At 44.8% G+C, this 18,811-nt stretch overlaps 1 protein-coding gene across 5 annotated transcripts in view; it reads left to right on the forward strand.

Annotated features, from left to right (window-relative positions):
- Positions 1 to 18,811, forward strand: part of MTHFD1 (methylenetetrahydrofolate dehydrogenase, cyclohydrolase and formyltetrahydrofolate synthetase 1) — a 74,387-nt gene that overhangs the window by 20,850 nt on the left and 34,726 nt on the right. For 3 of the 5 annotated variants that reach the window (XM_073997519.1, XM_005561466.4, XM_045396560.2), the window contains exons 3-9: positions 4,143 to 4,202; positions 5,869 to 5,922; positions 8,080 to 8,216; positions 8,362 to 8,462; positions 10,607 to 10,743; positions 12,568 to 12,679; positions 17,739 to 17,863. In XM_073997519.1, the coding sequence (XP_073853620.1) occupies positions 10,669 to 10,743; positions 12,568 to 12,679; positions 17,739 to 17,863 (312 nt within the window). In that variant the 5' untranslated portion in view covers positions 4,143 to 4,202; positions 5,869 to 5,922; positions 8,080 to 8,216; positions 8,362 to 8,462; positions 10,607 to 10,668. The remainder of the gene's footprint in view (positions 1 to 4,142; positions 4,203 to 5,868; positions 5,923 to 8,079; positions 8,217 to 8,361; positions 8,463 to 10,606; positions 10,744 to 12,567; positions 12,680 to 17,738; positions 17,864 to 18,811) is intronic. The other 2 variants (XM_073997520.1, XM_065548900.1) reach the window with 1 other exon arrangement.

Genomic DNA, 18,811 nt, shown 5'->3' on the forward strand with positions numbered 1-18,811 from the left:
GGCAACATAGAGAGACTTTGTCTCCAAAAAAATACAAACATTAGCTGGTTGTGGTGGTACTTGCCTGTAGTCCCCACTCCTGGGGAGGCTGGGGTGGGAGGATTGCTCAAGCCCCGGAGGTTGAGGCTGCAATGAGCTGTAATCGTGTCACTGCATTCCAGCCTGGGTGACAGAGCAAGACTTTTTCCCATTAAAAAAAAAAAAAAAATTATGCTAAGGTGATAGAAATACAGCCTTAGCCCCATATAGCATCATTAGTATTTCTCTCTCTCTTTTTTTTTTGAGTTAGAATCTTATTCTGTCATGCAGGCTGGAGTGCAGTGTTGTGATCGCTGCTCACTGCAACCTCTGCCCTCCCCTGTCCCCCAGGGGATCCTCCCACCTTAGCCTCCCAAGTTAGCTGGAACTACAGGCACACCACCATGCCCAGCTGATTTTTGTATTTTTTGTAGAGATGGAGTTTCGATATGTTGCCCAGGCTGGTCTCTAACTCCTGGGCTCAAGCGATCCACTCACCCTGGCCTTCCAAAGTGCTGGGAGTATCGGCATGAGCCACCGCACCTGGCCAAAAAACTGATTTTTAACAGTATTCGGGAACTATTCAGAGTGCTTTATGTACAGTAACTCATTCAGTCTTCACAAAATACATGGACAGAAACAATACAGTTAATAAACTCAACTAGACTGTATCTTCATAAGGTTTCTGAAACAGAAAGAAAAATGAACCAGTAGACCAATACCCAAGATATCTTATGGTGTAGAACATGGATTAGTAAACTGTGGCTCATATCCAAATGCTGCCCAGTTTATAAAGAGTTAAAAAAGCATTAGCAGCAGCTGCTATGACAGGGTATGTGTCCCATAAAGCCTAAAATATATACCGCCTGCCCCTCTATAGAAACAGTTTATAGACTCCTGGTATAAAAAAAGTGTCCCTGACCTGTTCTGGAATAGGATCTTTTGGATGATGTAATACTCAGCCATCTTCAAGGAAGAAATCAGCATTTTTTTTTTTTTTTGAGATAGAGTTTTACTCTTGTCGCCCAGACTGGAGTGCAATGGCAGGATCTTGGCTCACTGCAACCTCTCCCTCCTGGGTTCAAGGGATTCTCCTGCCTCAGCTTCCCAAGTTGCTGGGATTACAGGTGCATGCCATCACACCTGGCTAATATTTGTATTTTTAATAGAGATGGGGTTTCACCATCTTGACCAGGCTAGTCTCGAACTCCTGACCTCAGGTGATCTACCTACCGGCCTTGGCCTCCCAAAGTGCTGGGATTACAGGCGTGAGCCACTGCGCCCGGACAGAATACATGTTCTTTAAACGTTCGTTTTGCTTCTAGTCTATCAATGGTTCTATAGCCACTCTCCCCTATAAAATGCCTATACTGGCCAAGTGGGGTGGCTCATGCCTACTTAGCACTTTGGCAGGCTGAGGGAGGAAGATTGCTTAAGCCCAGGTGTTTGAGACCAGCCTGGGCAATAGTGAAACCCCATTTCTACAAAAAATACAACAATTGGCTGGGTGTGGTGGCGGAGGATTGCTTGAGCCTAGGAGTTGCAGGCTGCAATGAGCCATGATCATGCTACTGTACTCTAGGATGGGTGGCAGAGTGAGACCATGTCTCAAAAATAATCAATCAATCAATCAATAGGCCGGGTGCGGTGGCTCAAGCCTGTAATCCCAGCACTTTGGGAGGCCGAGACGGGTGGATCACGAGGTCAGGAGATCGAGACCATCCTGGCCTACACGGTGAAACCCTGTCTCTACTAAAAAATACAAAAAACTAGCCGGGTGAGGTGGTGGGCGCCTGTAGTCCCAGCTACTCGGGAGGCCGAGGCAGGAGAATGGCGTGAACCTGGGAGGCGGAGCTTGCAGTGAGCTGAGATCCGGTCACTACAGTCCAGCCTGGGCGACAGAGCGAGACTCCGTCTCAAAAAAAAATTAAAAAAAAAAAAAAAAAAAAAATAAATAAATAAATAAATAAAACCTATACTAAAAGTGACTCTTTGAATTGGCTTTTTAGATGTCTTTTCCAATAAAACTTTGACATATGCTCATAACTGTAACTATTAAGTTTTTTTTCTGGAACTGGTTGTAGTTTTAGTGTTTTAGACAAACTCCTTCAGAAATATTCAGGCAGAAAAACAGTTACATATAAAGGAACAACAACAGCGAGAGACTTCAGACTTCTCCTGTGTGACATTAGATGCCAAAGACAACATCTCTGAAGGAAAATACTGTCACTCCATATCCACCAAGGCCAGTCAAGTGCAAGGGACAGCAGAAAAATATTTTCAGTTATACGGACTTAGAAAAATGTCCACCTACCTTTCCTGGAAAAGTGACTTACAGTTACATTTCACTTACCTGAAACATGAATGAAGATAAACTCTAGAACAGAGAATCTGTGGCTTAAAAAGGACTGGCAGCAAGTGGTAAAACAATTTAATCTCAGAGTTAAGACTAAATAACTAGTTGTAGGTATAAATATGAATGAAATTGTAAAAAAAAAAAAAAATACTTTTTTATTTAGAACCACCTCCTTTCCTACTTTGATCTAAAAATTCCAGAATGTATCAAATCTGGTAACTGCACCAGTAAGGGTTGGGTGGTGGGGCAAAGAACATACATAGAAAGTGACCAAAGAGGAAACATGAGAGGCACTAAAAGTCTAGGGAAGTCCCTACAGGAAGCATCTAATGTACTTAGATACAAATAATCCATTAAAAAAAAAGTAGAATTCCCCTCAAAGGACTCTTCTGGCTCTTGCGATTCAAATTAGCACAACAAAACTGAGAACTGTCTGTATAAGGGACAACTGAAGCTAAGATTCCGGCCATGTCCTGAGATCTGAGGGGAGCATCCAGTAATAGCATCAATATGACAAGGTCAGAAAATCCTCTGTCACAAAAGCTGGCTTCTTTCTTTGCCATGGTCCTGTTAAAAGGAGCTATGCTTCAGTTATCTTTGATATGAAGGGACCTACCACCTTTCCCTCTGTGATACCCTCTGTAATTTTGGGAGAAACACAACTTATGGTAGCATATATCAACCTTGAAAAGGAGAAATACCAACCACTGGAGCATGAAAAAATATTAGTAAAATAAAATTTTACAAATAAATGGTTATAATGATAAACTATAAATATGTTCATGGTTAAAGAAACAGAGGGAACATAGTGAGACACAGCATGGTGGTTCAAAGGATTTGGCGTCTGCACTACAAGTTTCTCCCTCTTTTTTTTTTTTTTTTTTAAGAGACAAGGTCTCTCTGTTGCCCAGGCTACCCAGGCACAATATCATGACTGACTGTGCACTGGTGCAATCATGGCAAAACTCCTGAGCTCAAGTAATCCTCCCACCTTGGCCACCCGAGTGCTGGGACTACAGTCGTGCACCACCACGCCTGGCTAATTTTTTGTAAAGATGGGGGTCTCGCTATGTTGCCCAGACTGGTCTCAAACTCCTGGACTGAAATGATCCTCCTCCCTTGGCCTCCCAAAGTACAGAGATTACAGACCTGAGGCACTGCACCCAAAGTACAGAGATTACAGACCTGAGGCACTGCACCCGGCCTTCTCTCTGTGTTGGGGCCGGCAGATTGCCCTTTGTCTTGCCTGGCTGTTTATTCAGTGTAAACTAGAGTGAGGTCCTTCCACCCTCCTTTCTATTTTCTGTGTGGAGGGGCCAGGGAGCTTTCCATTTCCCCTGGGGGTGGGGGAGAGGGTGTGGACTGTGCCCTCTGGGTGCTCCTGCCTCTCAGGCATTTTTCTTGCCTGATGACAGTTTCTCAGCCCTCCATACTCTGTTTTTTTTGGTATGGCAGCAGAAATCCCACATGTTTCTGGTAGGCCTGCAGCATCCTTGCTTAGTTTCCTGTGCAGATGCAGATATCCTCTACTTTCTGTTTGAGGTTTTGCAGTGAGAACCACGTGGGCCTTGTTTAGGGGAGGGGCTGTAACACCATCTGTGTTCACATAATCCCTCCTGCCCCCACAGCCTCCCTATACTCCTGTAAGTTCTCTGCAACAAGAGTTGCATGATTAAACATTTCTTTTATTAAAACTAAAATTGTAGAAGCTTTTCTGTGCACTTTGCCTTTCCCTAATCATCTGATTTGCATGCATTTATTATTCTAGATTGGCAACAGAGATGATTCCAATCTTTATATAAAAGTGAAGCTGAAGGCTGCTGAAGAGGTAAGCCAGAACAGCCGTGCCATCACCCTCCCCCACCTCCACCTGGGTCCTATCAATTACCCCTTGCCCTTTTTGTTCCTCCCTGTGTAAACTTTTATCACCCACAGGAGACATTAGTTTATCTATTTTGCAAGTCAGAAATGGGTGAGTTAGACCTGTGACCTCTGGTTTGCCCTTGAGTTTTTGTTTTCTCTTTAATGATTTTCTTCCCAAAGAGCAGGATGTCAGTTGAGAAAAGTGACGAGACAAGTCTCAATCATTTTAGGAGATTTATTTGCCAAAATTAAAGACACACCTGGGAGACAGGTCTATGCCTTTCTCTGAAGATGATTTCGAGTTCTCCAAATTTAAAGAGGAAAGGGCAGGTTATTGAGAAGTACACAATTTTCATGTAAGAGGTGGGTAGGGAAAAATAGTCATTCATGACTTTGGCTAAGTGAATCTGCATTTTTTTTTTTTTTTTTTTTTTTGAGACGGAGTCTTGCTCTGTTGCCCAGGCTGGAGTGCAGTGGCCGGATCTCAGCTCACTGCAAGCTCCGCCTCCCGGGTTTACGCCATTCTCCTGCCTCAGCCTCCCGAGTAGTTGGGACTACAGGCGCCCGCCACCTCGCCCGGCTAGTTTTTTGTATTTTTTAGTAGAGACGGGGTTTCACCATGTTAGCCAGGATGGTCTCGATCTCCTAACCTCGTGATCCGCCCATCTCGGCCTCCCAAAGTGCTGGGATTACAGGCTTGAGCCACCGTGCCCGGCGAATCTGCATTTTTTACATAAGATGACATAGACAGTTGGACACCATGGCTTATGCCTGTAATCCCAATACTTTGAGAGGCTGAGGCAGGTGGATCACCTGAGCTCAGGAGTTCGATACCAGCCTGAAAAACATGGAGAAACCCCATCTATACTAAAAATGCAAAAAATTAGCCAGGTGTGGTAGCGCATGCCCGTAATCCCAGCTACTTGGGAGACTGAGGCAGGAGAATTGCTTGAATCTGGGAGGCAGAGGTTGCGGTGAGCTGAGATCATGCCATTGCACTCCAGCTTGGGCAACGAGAGTGAAACTCCATCCCCCCCCAAAAAAAGATGATATAGACAAGTGGGGCTGAGGAAAAATGCAGGCAATCTGCATTTTACATAAGATAACATAGACAAAATGGGGCAGGGGAACAATCAGATATACATTTGTGTCTGGTGGGCTGGGGGTGGCTGCACCTGTAAAGACAAGCTATCGGTTTACATTGCCATGGTGAAATTTTAACAGAAACATCATAAAGATCTTGCAGCTCACTAGGAATTTCCTTGTGGGCAAAATATGGGGGAGGCATGTAGCTTTTCATCTTGTAACATCTTATTTAGGAACCAAAAAGGGGGAGGCAGATTTGCATGACCCAGTTCCCAGCTTGGCTTTTCCCTTTGACTTAATGAATTTGGGGTCCCAAGATTTAATTTCCTTTCTCAAGGAATAGCAAGCGTGACATTGCTGAAGTGCCGTAGTGGCAATTAACCAGCGAATGATGAATGGGTTGAAGTGAGGGACTCATTCTTCAGAACATATAAGGGTGAAATGATGACCAACACCTCCTTGTTTGTTAGTCATGTCTGTAAAAGAAATGGTTCAATATCTCAAGTTGTCTTGCCATTTACCTGCTTTTAATGTCCGTTTTGCAGATTGGGATCAAAGCCACTCACATTAAGTTACCAAGAACAACCACAGAATCTGAGGTGAGTTTTTATGAGTTGATTGTGAAGAGGGAAGCTGAAGTGGTTTCCTCTCTGGTTTTGGTTTAGGGGGACTTTGGGGACTGACACATTTACCCAAGACCTCCAGGTACTTTTTTTTTTTTTTTTTTGAGCTAGTTTCACTCTTGTTGCCCAGGCTGGAGAGCAATGGCGCGATCTCGACTCCCTGCAACCTCCGCCTCCCCAGTTCAAGCGATTCTCCTGCCTCAGCCTCCCAAGTAGCTGGGATTACAGGCGCGCACCACATGGCCTGGCTAATTTTTATATTTTTAATACAGACGGGGTTTCACCTCGTTGGCCAGACTGGTCTCGAACTCCTGACCTTAGGTGATTCACCCGCCTCGGCCTCCCAAAGTGCTGGGATTACAGGCGTGAGCCACCACCATGCCCAGCACCTCCAGGTGTTCTTTCTTCACAGACTCCCATAAAGGAGATGGTGCAGTCCTAGGGGAGGAATATTTGGTACTCAAAGTGTGACTGCAGTACTGTTTGCTTCCAAATCATCTGTTGTGTTTATTAAAACTGATCCTTGGCCTGTAATTATCTGCATTCTAAAAACCAAATATGTATTCCTTTTATATGAGGTTTAGGAATAGGCAGAACAAATTAGTGGTGATTAAAGTCAGAACTGTGGTTGCCTGTAGGTGGGAGATTAACGCTAAAGGAGTAGGAGGATAAAGCAACTTCTTTTTTTTGTTTTTTTTTGTTTTTTTTTTTTGAGACGGAGTCTCGCTGTGTCTCCCAGGCTGGAGTGCAGTGGCGTGATCTCGGCTCACTGCAAGCTCCGCCTCCCGGGTTCACGCCATTCTCCTGCCTCAGCCTCCCAAGTAGCTGAGACTACAGGCGCCCGCCACCATGCCCGGCTAGTTTTTTGTATTTTTAGTAGAGACGGGGTTTCACCATGTTAGCCAGGATAGTCTCGATCTCCTGACCTCGTGATCCACCCGCCTCGGCCTCCCAAAGTGCTGGGATTACAGGCTTGAGCCACCGCGCCTGGCCAGCAACTTCTTAAGGTTATAGCAATGTTCCATATATGTGCTGTCCAGTATGGGAGCCACTAGCCCCAGGAGGCTATTTGAATTTAATTAAAATGACATAAAATTAAAAATTCACTTCCTTGGTTGTACTAGCCACTTTGCAAGGATTCAGTAGCTGCTATTGTATTGTAAGGTGCAAATTACAGAAAATTTCTGCCATCACAAAAAAGATGATTGGACATTGCTGCTCTACATCTTGATTTGGATGATTGTAACATGGGTATTATTGCTGTAATAAGTTATTAGAGTTCTTAGCTCTTTTTATTGTATTGTATTGTATTTTTAGAGACAGGGTTGCACTCTTGCCCCAGCTGGAGCACAGTGGTGTGGTCATAGCTCATTGTAGCCTCAACCTCCTAAGCTCAAGTGATCCTCCCACCTCAGCCTCTTGAGCAGCTGGGACTATAGGCATGAGCCACCATGCCCAGCTAATTTTTTTTTTTTTTTTTAAGACAGGGTTTTACTCTTGTCGCCCAGGCTAGAGTGCAATGGTGCGATCTTGGCTCACTGCAACCTCCACCTCCTGGGTTCAAGCGATTCTCCTGCCTCAGCCTCCCGAGTAGCTGGGATTACAGGCATGTGCCACCACACCTGGCTAATTTTGTATTTTTAGTAGAGACAGGGTTTCACTACGTTGGCTAAGCTAGTCTTGAACTCCCGAGCTCAGGTGATCCACCCACCTCAGCCTCCTAAAGTGCTGGGATTACAGGCGTGAGCCACTGCACCCAGCCCCTGGCCCTAATTTTTAAAAATTTTTGTAGAGATCACATTTCACTGTGTTGCCCAGGCTGGTCTTGAACACCTGGGTTCAAGTAATCCTCCTGACTTGGCCTCCCAAAGTGCTGGGATTACAGGCATGAGCCACCTCGCCCAGCCATTTAGCTCTTTTATTTGATGGACTTCTTACCAGACACCTAGGGGATGCATTTCTATGTTAAATACAGGTGTTCTGCTCAGGAGTCAAGGGGAAGGTACATTCTGAAAGAACTATAATTAAACTGTTGGGGGGAAATAGGGCAACCTAATTTTTGCCTTGAAAAGTGTTTCTTCCTACCTTTTGATTTCTATGTGATATACAAATTATATGTGGTATTACTTTTAGGTGATCAAGTACATTACATCTTTGAATGAAGACTCTACTATACACGGGTTCTTAGTGCAGCTACCTTTTGATTCAGAGAATTCCATTAACACTGAAGAAGTGATCAATGCTATTGCACCCGAGAAGGATGTGGATGGGTAAATGTGGCTTGGCTTCCTATGTCTCATTGCATGCTTTCATTTATAATATGTTTCTATTTGGGGAATACAGCATAAATGTTTCTAAAGAGTAAAGATACCTAATTGCCTTTATTTCCTTCTTATTTCCATCACTTTTTTTTAGATTGACCAGCATCAGTGCTGGGAAACTTGCTAGAGGTGACCTCAATGACTGCTTCATTCCTTGTACGCCTAAGGGATGCTTGGAACTCATCAAAGAGACAGGTAAAAACAACAAACCAAACAACAAGAAAGCATCATTTCCTGAAGCCTGGTCTTGACATGTGGTGGCATAGAGGAGGTACATAGTGGGCCATAAATAAATGGACTTGATTGGCAGAAGGGCCTGTCTAGTAAGGATGTTACCTAAATTTTCTCTCCATTTTCTCAGAAACTCTATGAAGTAGGTACTGTTACTGTTCAACTGCTAAGAGAATAGGCTCAGGCCAGGCACGGCGGCTCACGCCTGTAATCCCAGCACTTTGGGAGGCCGAAGTAGGCAGATCACCTGAGGTCAGGAGTTCGAGACCAACCTGGTCAACATGGTGAAACCTTGTCTCTACTAAAAATACAAAAGAATTATCCAGGCAGGGTGGTGTGCACCTGTATTTCCAGCTATTTGGGAGGCAGAGGTGGGAGGATTGCTTGAACCCGGGAGGAGGAGGTTGCAGTGAGCTGAGATCACCCCACTGCACTCCAGCCTGGGCAACAGAGTGAGACTCTGTCTCTAAAACAAACAAACAAAAACCAGCTCAGAGAGAGCAAGTAACTTGTCTAGGAGACAATGGAACCAAGATTTGAATTCAGAGTTATCTGAGTTGAAAGCAATTTATTTTTTGTGAAAAATAACCTATACAGTAATAAAAATTTGGATAGTTTAAAAGAATACGAAGTGAAAAGTCCCACCTCCCCCCACCCCCAAAATGGGCACTGAATCTCCACAGTAGTTCCAGGACTCGACAGATGGCTGGAAATGGGTCTCCTGTACAGTTGGCCATATTGTCCCATTACTAGTTAGCACCTTGCTATTTTAATTTCATTATGAGTACTTTTAGCAGAGGTTATTTTTTACAAGGAAATGGGTCCTGGTAAAAAGAAGTAGGTCAGAAGTTTCAAGTGGAAAGTTTTGGCCAGCATAAATGAAAATTTTCTGTGGTTGGCAAGAAAAGATCAATCAAGCCATAAACTTTGACAGTTCATTTCTACAGTTAAATGTATATTCTTCAGCATATTTAGCAAACATTGTAGTGCCTTGCTTAAAAAAGAAAAAAAATCCCACGAGGACAGCATCTGAAGGCCACTGCCTCTTATTGACAGTGATGCTATCATTTGCCCTGATGCAGCTTTAACTCTTCTGCTGAATCCTTAAAAAGTATAGAAAGTTACCTTTTAAAACTTCGTGGTCCTTACTTCTAGATGTTCATGATGTTAACATTATTATTATAAGAGTTTATCTTTTCCTGAAAAAAACGATTTTATACAAGAAGCACAACTTAAACCCTACCTGCCTTGACCAAGGGTCCACTGCCCTCAGCCTTGACTGCCCTGAGGACTCTGATGAAGTCATCAACGTCTCTCTGCTTTCTTCTTTGTGGACAGCTCATTCTCGGGCTCCACTTTGTGGCCACAGACACCTACAGCCTGGTTCCATCCTCAAGCCTAACAGTCATGGGATTGGATCTTATCAGCTGAGGGAAGAAATATGGTCACCTGTCCACTACTGGATACTCACTCAGGCTGTCTTTAGTAGAGTATGAGTCAGCCCTAAAAAGGACATTGGTATATTGCCAGAAACATGGATGCTGTGATGCAAAAAGAAAGCTTGCTGCCACAGTTAAATTTCCCCTTTATCACTTCCCTGCAAGTAACCCTATGGCTCAGGCCCTAAGCCAAAAGAGAAATTTGGGTGAGGAACTGTATAAACAAACTTACCAAATTTGGAAAGAATTACTGATACTAATCTAATTTCCTACACATCTCTCCAACCTGTTACATACACCCTATTTGTTTTAACTGTTTTTCCCATGTAATTTAATCTGATATCTTCTGTATGGCTGATTAGCTGTATGTCAGGGTTTCTTTTTTCTTTGAGTGTAGGTTTTCTTCCCACTCCCTTATGACTCAATGAATGATCTTGGCTTAAGCTGCTCCCAAAAACCCACGGCAAGAAGGACACATGTACAAGTCCCAATTTATAGCTGAAACCCTAGAGTTAAGAATATTATTGCCAAAGAAGGAATGTTTTTGGGAAGGTTTCTGTTTGATGTTAAGAACCTGTTTTTGTGTACTTATTCTGAATTCTCCACGTGGCATGTGAATGAGGGCAGCTTCTATCCTCCAGCTCTGATGCAGGCTGGCTTTTCTTTCAGGGGTGCCGATTGCCGGAAGGCATGCTGTGGTGGTCGGGCGCAGTAAAATTGTCGGGGCCCCGATGCATGACTTGCTTCTGTGGAACAATGCCACAGTGACCACCTGCCACTCCAAGACTGCCAATCTGAATGAGGAGGTAGGGAGTCCAGGGGAGAGGTGAAGGTGTTACGGTGGGGAGGGTGGGTGTTCTTTTCACACACTAAGTGCCAGATGCTGCCATGTCCTTTATACTCATGACCTCATTTAACCCCATCATCTCATTTTTACAAGATGAAAAAGCAAATTCAAATTAAAGGCTGAGTGGGGTGGCTCACACCTGTAGTCCCAACACTTTGGGAGGCTGAGGCAGGAGGATTGTATGAGCTCAAGAGTTTTTGAGACCAGCCTGGGCAACATAGTGAGACACTTTCTCTGCAAAAAAATAAAAAATTAGCCAGATGTGGTGGGCGCATGCCTGTAGTCCCAGCTACTCGGGAGTTTGAGGCAAGAGGATTGCTTGAGCCCAGGAGGTTGAGGCTGCAGTAAGCCATGATCACACCACTGCACTCCAGCCTGGGCTACAGAGCAAGACCCTGTCTCAAAAAAAAAAAAAAATTAATTAATTATTTAAAAAAAAACATAAAATTAAAAGCGTGCCCAAGTTTATACAGAGTTTGTTCTGTGTAATTTCTCTTTTCTTTTTTCTTTCTTTCTTTTTTTTTTTGAGACGGAGTTTCACTCCTGTTGCCCAGGCTGGAGTGCAATGGCGCAATCTCAGCTCACCACAACCTCTGCCTCCTGGGTTCAAGTGATTCTCCTGCCTCAGCCTCCTGAGTAGCTGGGATTACAGGCATGTGCCACCGCACCTGGCTAATTTTGTATTTTTAATAGAGACAGGGTTTCTCCATGTTAGTCAGGCTGGTCTTGAACTCCTGACCTCAGGTGATCCGCCTGCCTCCGCCTCCCAAAGTACTGGGATTACAGGTATGAGCCACCACGCCCGGCCTTTGTCTTTTTTCTTTAGAGACAGAGTCTTGCTCTGTTGCCTAGGCTAGAGTGCAGTGGCAGTCCATCAGAGCCCACTGCAGCTTTGAACTCCTGGGCTCGAGTGATCCTCCTGCATCAACCTTCTGAGTAGCTGGGACTACAGGCATGTACCACCATGCCTGGCTAATTTTTAAGCTTTTTGTAGCGACAAGGGTCTCACTGCATTGCCCAGGCTGGACTCAAACTCCTGGGCTCAAGCGATCCTCCTGGTTCACCTTCCTAAAGTGCTGGGATTACAGGCATGACCCAACATGCCTGGCCTCTCACCAAGTACTTTCTACCTTAGTCTGCCTCGTGGTGGACAAGGATTAGCAGTATAGGCACTCAGACTGACCTCTGGCAGCCAGATCCCATGTATGTAAAAGTGGTGGCCTCAGAGTGGAGGTGCTCCAGAGGCAGTTGTGGGCAGTAGTCTGCTAATATCTACGGCAGCTTGTTCTAGATCCCTGCATCAGGTTCCTGAGCCCAAGAATGCACACATGCCCATGTGCCTGTTGACAGTGCAGTCTCTTAAATGTGGGGAGAGAGCAGGAGAGAGGTCTAGTACCTTCTCTTTTAATCCTCCCAAACTAGTGCTTTGTGGAAGGTGGTAGCCCCATATTCTGTAGGAGAAGAAGCAGTGTCTGGACATTATAACACGCAGGGCCCCAAGCCTGTTTGCCTCTCTGCCTTGCAGGTTACACTGATTTCCCTATTGGGTAAAATGGCTGGTGAAAGGGAGCTCTTTGGCATGTGTAGAAATGAGCATGGCATGTGAAGGGCTGTCAGAAACAGTGCGTGGCTTACATTTGAGGCCTTAACCCAGTGTCTTATGAAATAGCCTATGACAGTTAAGAATTTAATACAAAGCTCAGGGATATCCTTTTCATTTCTGGGTTTTTTTGGTGTGTATTTCATTATTTCATTTCTGATGTCCAAATCCCCTACCCCCTAGGTAAATAAAGGTGACATCCTGGTGGTTGCAACTGGTCAGCCTGAAATGGTTAAAGGGGAGTGGATCAAACCTGGGGCAATAGTCATCGACTGTGGAATCAATTATGTCCCAGGTGAGTGTTGCTGGAGGAGGAAGGTGGCTTCTGGTGTTGAGGATGGTGTCTAGGTCATCAAATGAAGCCTGAGAGAGAAGCTTGTCTCTAATTTTATGCTTGTAGTACTAAGGTTTAGGGAGACTGACTAGCCCAAGGGTGCACAGTTAGTAGATAGAAGAGGTGCCACTTGCAGGCAGGTCTGGTGCCAGAGCTTGTGATTTTAATCATGTGCTGTACAGCTTCCAAGATGACTTTGTCCAGGGAGAAAGTGAGACGGAGGGCAGGAGGGATATATCACTTTATGTTCATGTAGAGATCACCCTTTATTTCAGCAAAGTTGTTGGATGGATTTAAAACACAGTATAATCATTGCAAAGTGCTATGAGAGTCCAGAAGAAGGACTCATTCTGCCAAGAGGAAGGCTTTACAAGAAGATGTTTGACCTGGGTTTTTTTCTAGGCTGAGAGGATAAATCTAGCCTTTTAATCATGTCCATAACTATACTTGGCATCCTTATCTCCCAGTTACCCCTTACTCCCATCTTTTGGTTAGTACCACCATTCTTCCTTCCCACAGGTCTGAAGCCTTTTAGTTTCCCTCCCAAGCATTCCCTATATTGGATCCGTCTCTAAATATTAGGAATTGTTTTCTGTCTCCTCTGTTCTCAGTGTCACCACTGAGTGTTACCTTCTCAGCTGACAGGCTGTGATAACTTCCTTGCAGGTGTCCCTCCCTCCCGCTGCTTCCCACTCAGATCTATCCCCATGCTCTTGCCTTGCCATGTTCACCTTTGGGCATGGACCTCTGAGCCTCTTCCTTCTTACTTGCCAGACTCCTTAGCCTCACACTAATTTCAGTGACCTCTGCAGCCTGTGATCTCACTTGCGTGTGGTGAATACCTGTCTTCAACTTGTAAAGTGGACCACTTTCTCTTCCCTGCACATGCCTCATTTGTCCTTTGTAGCTCCCATCCCTGCATTCTTAGTGGAGTGGGCTATTCTTTCAAACAGAAAACTTCACAGAACAATACGGCAAAACTTGTATGCGTCCTCATAGATTCAAGAAAGGAACTATCTTTAACTGAGCAACTATTGTGTATCAAGCACAATGCCAGGCCTTGGGCTGCACAACTGAATAAGGTTCAACTTGACCTTCACCTTCAGCTTCTTCCTCCCTGTCATGTCCGTTATTCCTTCCAAACCTTGTTTGATTTCCCCTTATCAAGGGATGATCTTTCCTTCTCTGCCTCCCTCCTCTCCCACAGAGCATGTGTATTGTATCTTTTACTGTATGTGTCTCACGTGTGGCATCCTGTGCTCTCCTACCTAGATAGCTCCTCAAGGGCAGTGGTCACTGTGGCGCCACATCCAGTCTCCTGCCATCTGACCACTGGCACTCATATCTGTTGAATTGTTGAAGGGAGTTATAGCAAGAATAGCCTTTTTTCTCCCTTCCCATCTCAAGTTTCAGATGTAGACGCTGAGCTGCCAGGAACATTAGTCACTGTCAAGCCTTCACCGTTTTTAACCTCCCTCCCACTCTCCCCACCGTGCTTTTAAGACAGTAGCTCATAATTGATCACTCATTTTCTTGTAGTGTAATTATCTAACAGGCGATAAAGAAATTGCTCTCCTACAACTCCGCACTTTGAATACTTGCGATATGACATTCAAGCTCAGTCTGTTTAAAACCTTGCATCTTCTGTAACATATTTCTGCTTTTGGCATTTTTTTTTTTTTTTTTTTTTGGATTACATGTGAGAGATGGAGAAGAAAAACCTGGGTGGGGATCTGGAGTCTTGCAGATAGGTAGGAAATGTTGACTTAAACATGAAACTTGCCATCTTGTTCACATTAATTTCTTACATAGACAATAAAATATGAATAAAATCAAAGCAGTATCTTCCCTCCTGGTCACCAGTGTTTTTACTGGTAATTTGCATATAGGCAAATGAATGTTGATAAAGCTGAATGTTATTGTGTCCCCCAAAGGATGGCAGAATCACTCAGTTATAGACCAGCAAATGGGCTGCAGGACCTAAAGACTGATATTTGCATATGTTCATTTTAGAAGCAACATATTCTACTACCGAGCTACTTCTTGGTTCATATTTTAATTACTTAAATAGTTTGCATGGTCCACTCAGGGATAACATTGTAAGTCACTTGCCAAATTAAGAGTGAATCAAGGTGTGTATACCTTTTCCAAAGAAGGAATATTTTTAAAGATTCAAGTGCAGGGCAGAAAGTATTAGCCAGAGAAACACATAAAAGTGTTCTTCCTGCTTGGCTTACTAAAGATAAATTGAGAAGGGCCAAATCAATAGTGTTTTATTTGGAAGAGTTAAAAAGAGGGAACAGATTCCCCACCCTACTCCAATCCAGTCTCAACCTATCCAGTGTAGCTGCTTCTGGACTGGCCTCTATTATTAGGGTCCCCAAATTAAATGTAAAAGAGTCAGGGCTCAGCTGGATCTTTTTTTTTTGAGACGGAGTCTCGCTTTGTCGCCCAGGCTGGAGTGCAGTGGCCGGATCTCAGCTCACTGCAAGCTCCGCCTCCCGGGTTTACGCCATTCTTCTGCCTCAGCCTCCCGAGTAGCTGGGACTACAGGCGCCTGCCACCTCACCCGGCTAGTTTTTTGTATTTTTTTAAGTAGAGACGGGGTTTCACCGTGTTAGCGAGGATGGTCTCGATCTCCTGACCTCTTGATCCGCCCGTCTCGGCCTCCCAAAGTGCTGGGATTACAGGCTTGAGCCACCGCGCCTGGCCTCAGCTGGATCTTTAGTTGAATTTTGTACATGTAATTTGGCAAGGAAAGAGAAATTCTGGGGCTGGGGGTAGATAACCAAAATGTCTGCTCATTACTGAGGTCATATACTTAGGTTGAGCAGTGGTCACTTTTTCCACTGACCACGTCATCCTATCCACGAAGCACTGCGTATTTAGCAGTGCCTCGTCAACCCTGACAGTATTTGGTTTAGGAGCAAAACTGAACTCATCTAGTGCTGCGTTTACTCGTGTAGTCAAGATATATGTCTCTTATCTGTGGGAAAACGAAAATGACTAACATTAACACATAGAAATAGATGCAGCAGGTATTTCAAGCTAACTACATGTGAAGACTATTGAAACTTGTACAGAGGGCAAACCTCTACCTATATTTCCTTGGCATTTTGAAATGACTCTAGGGGCTGTGAGAGAAAATGTTCTGCCATAGTTTGCTGCTTTATAATCTTTTAGAAACCTGAAACCATCCCAGTCAGTTGTGTTTACCAGCTCCTTTTACTCCATATAAAAAATATCTTATGTATCTGTGGTGGAAAGAGAAACTCTTGCGCTTGGAGGTTGCTTTTTCAATTTCAGTAATGTACACATTTTCTCATTTTGCCCTCAGCAAACTTGTGATAGGTAGTGTTAAGCCTTCTTTGCATTTTGGACTTCAGATTAATATGGAGCCCACAGGAGCTGCAGAACTAACTTTTTTTTTTTGAGCTGGAGTTTCGCTCTTGTTGCCCAGGCTGGAGTGCAATGCTCACTGCAACCTCTGCCTCCTGGGTTCCTGCGTCCTGAGTCTCCTGCCTCAGCCTCTGAGTAGCTGGGATTACAGGTGCCTGCCACCACCCCTAGCTGATTTTTAAAAATATTTTTAGTAGAGACAGGTTTCACCAGGCTGGTCTCAAACTCCTGACCTCAGGTGATCCACCCACCTTGGCCTCCCAAAGTGCTGGCATTACAGGTGTGAGCCACCACACCTGGACCTAACTTTTAATAAAAGAGCTGATGCTACAGCTAATCTCTTTTTATTTATTTATTTATTTTTTTGAGACGGAGTCTCGCTGTGTCACCTAGGCTGGAGTGCAGTGGCGTGATCCCTGCTCACTGCAAGCTCCGCCCCCTGGGTTCATGCCGTTCTCCTGCCTCGGCCTCCCGAGTAGCTGGGACTACAGGCGCCCGCCAGCAAGCCCGGCTAATTTTTTTGTATTTTTAGTAGAGATGGGGTTTCACAGTGTTAGCCAGGATGGTCTCGATCTCCTGACCTTGTGATCCGCCCGCCTCGGCCTCCCAAAGTGCCTGCTAATCTCTTAATTCTGGCTTCTTTTTTTTTTTTTTTTTTTTTTTGAGACGGAGTGCCCGCCACCTCGCCCGGCTAGTTTTTTTTTGTATTTTTTTTTAGTAGAGACGGGGTTTCACCGTGTTAGCCAGGATGGTCTCGATCTCCTGACCTCGTGATCCGCCCGTCTCGGCCTCCCAAAGTGCTGGGATTACAGGCTTGAGCCACCGCGCCCGGCAATTCTGGCTTCTTGCCTCCACCTTGGAGCTTCTTCTCAGTTGTGGCGATCTGATCAGAGAGAAGTGGTGATGTCGCTACGACTACCAGATGCAGCCTGGGAGCCTTATTGCTTCAAGGTCTAGGCCCGCCCCCAGCCCCTCCTGGAAGTGCACTGAAGCCAAGTGTAGGATGTTCTTTGTGTGAGTGAGCAATGATGCATCACTGGGTTTTGTTCTCTTGAATAGCTATTCTCTGCTGGTAAGATTTGTAGTTGTTCTTGTGTCCTTTTAAGGGAAGTGTAATTATATTCTTTGCCTTTAGCATACATTTAAGTAGCTGTGTCTTTGGAATTGGATGTCGAATTGTTCCTCCAGCTCACACATGGAGCTCACAAAATGCTGACAGTTGCTGTAGAAACGATATGTGGCAGCTGTGACAGAGTTGGAGCTTTGTGCACCCAAAAAATTTCCTTTGTAGGCTTTGGCAAATTAACATTTTAAAAGGTGCTCATTATATACTGGGTAGTTGGTTTTAAGAATAAAAAACAGTTGATATTTTGTCACCTGAGAGACTACAAAAGGATTCTCCAGGTTCTGAAAAACCACTTATGCATCTTGGGAATTTTTGCAGGTAAAATAATTTTCTCCCTAAGAAATAGCAAGCATCTGTCATTCCATAGCTTTTAAGTTAAGTAGGCACTGGAGCCTGATGGGACTTACACACCCTAAAATTCTGCTGAGTTTTTGTCGTAACTGATCACCAGGATTAATTCTGAGACTTAGCTTTGATTTCTCCCCACTTGACCAGATGATAAAACAAATGGGAGAAAAGTTGTGGGTGATGTGGCATACGACGAGGCCAAAGAGAGGGCGAGCTTCATCACTCCTGTTCCTGGCGGCGTAGGGCCCATGACGGTTGCAATGCTCATGCAGGTACTTGTGAATAAAAGTTTCTATAAGAGTTCTGAAAAGCTGATTGAGTTTTGGCTGCCTTTCTCCCCAAGTAGAAATGTCAAAAACCTACTCAGAAGTTAAGTAAAGATGTGAATTTATTGAGAAAAAGGGAAGGGAAGAACAGAGAAGTAAGATCAGGCACATTAATAGAGGAAAGTAGGGATGGCATAATTCCAATCTCTTTTGGAATATAATAACTTTGAAAGAAGAAAAGTGCAACCCCGGTTTGGCCAGGTCTGTTTTGGTGTGCCTTCCCTTTCTTTTTCTTTTTCTTTTCTTTTTTTTTTTTTTGAGACAGTCTCGCTCTGTCCCCCAGGCTGGAGTGCAGTGGCACGATCTCGGCTCACTGCAAGCTCCGTCTCCTGGGTTCAGGCCATTCTCCTGCCTCAGCCTCCCGAGTAGCTGGGACTATAGGCGCCCGCCACCGCACCCGGCTAATTTTTTGTATTTTTAGTAGAGACGGGGTTTCACCGTGGTCTCGATCTCCTGACCTTGTGATCCGCCCGCCTCGGCCTCCCAAAGTGCTGGGATTACAGGCGTGAGCCACCGCGCCCGGCCTCTTTTTTTTTTTTTTTTTTTTGAGATGGATTTTTTCTCTTGTTGCCCAAGCTGGAGTGCAATGGTGCGATCTCGGCTCACCACAACTTCCGCCTCCCGGGTTCAATTGATTCTCCTGCCTCAGCCTCCTGAGTAGCTAGGATTACAGGTGTGCGCCACCATGCCCGGCAAGTTTTGTATTTTTAGTAGAGACGGGGATTTCTCCATGTTGGTCAGGCTGGTCTCAAACTCCCAAACTCAGGTGATCCACCCACCTCGGCCTTCCAAAGTGCTGGGATTACAGGTGTGAGCCACTGCGCCTGGCCTGCTTTGCCTTTCTAACATGCACCAGCTGACAGGGGCCAGGCAAGCAGCCCCAAAGCATGTTAG

This window comes from Macaca fascicularis, chromosome 7 (genome assembly GCF_037993035.2).
Source record: "Macaca fascicularis isolate 582-1 chromosome 7, T2T-MFA8v1.1".
In the NCBI taxonomy this organism is placed as follows: Eukaryota; Metazoa; Chordata; class Mammalia; order Primates; family Cercopithecidae; genus Macaca; species Macaca fascicularis.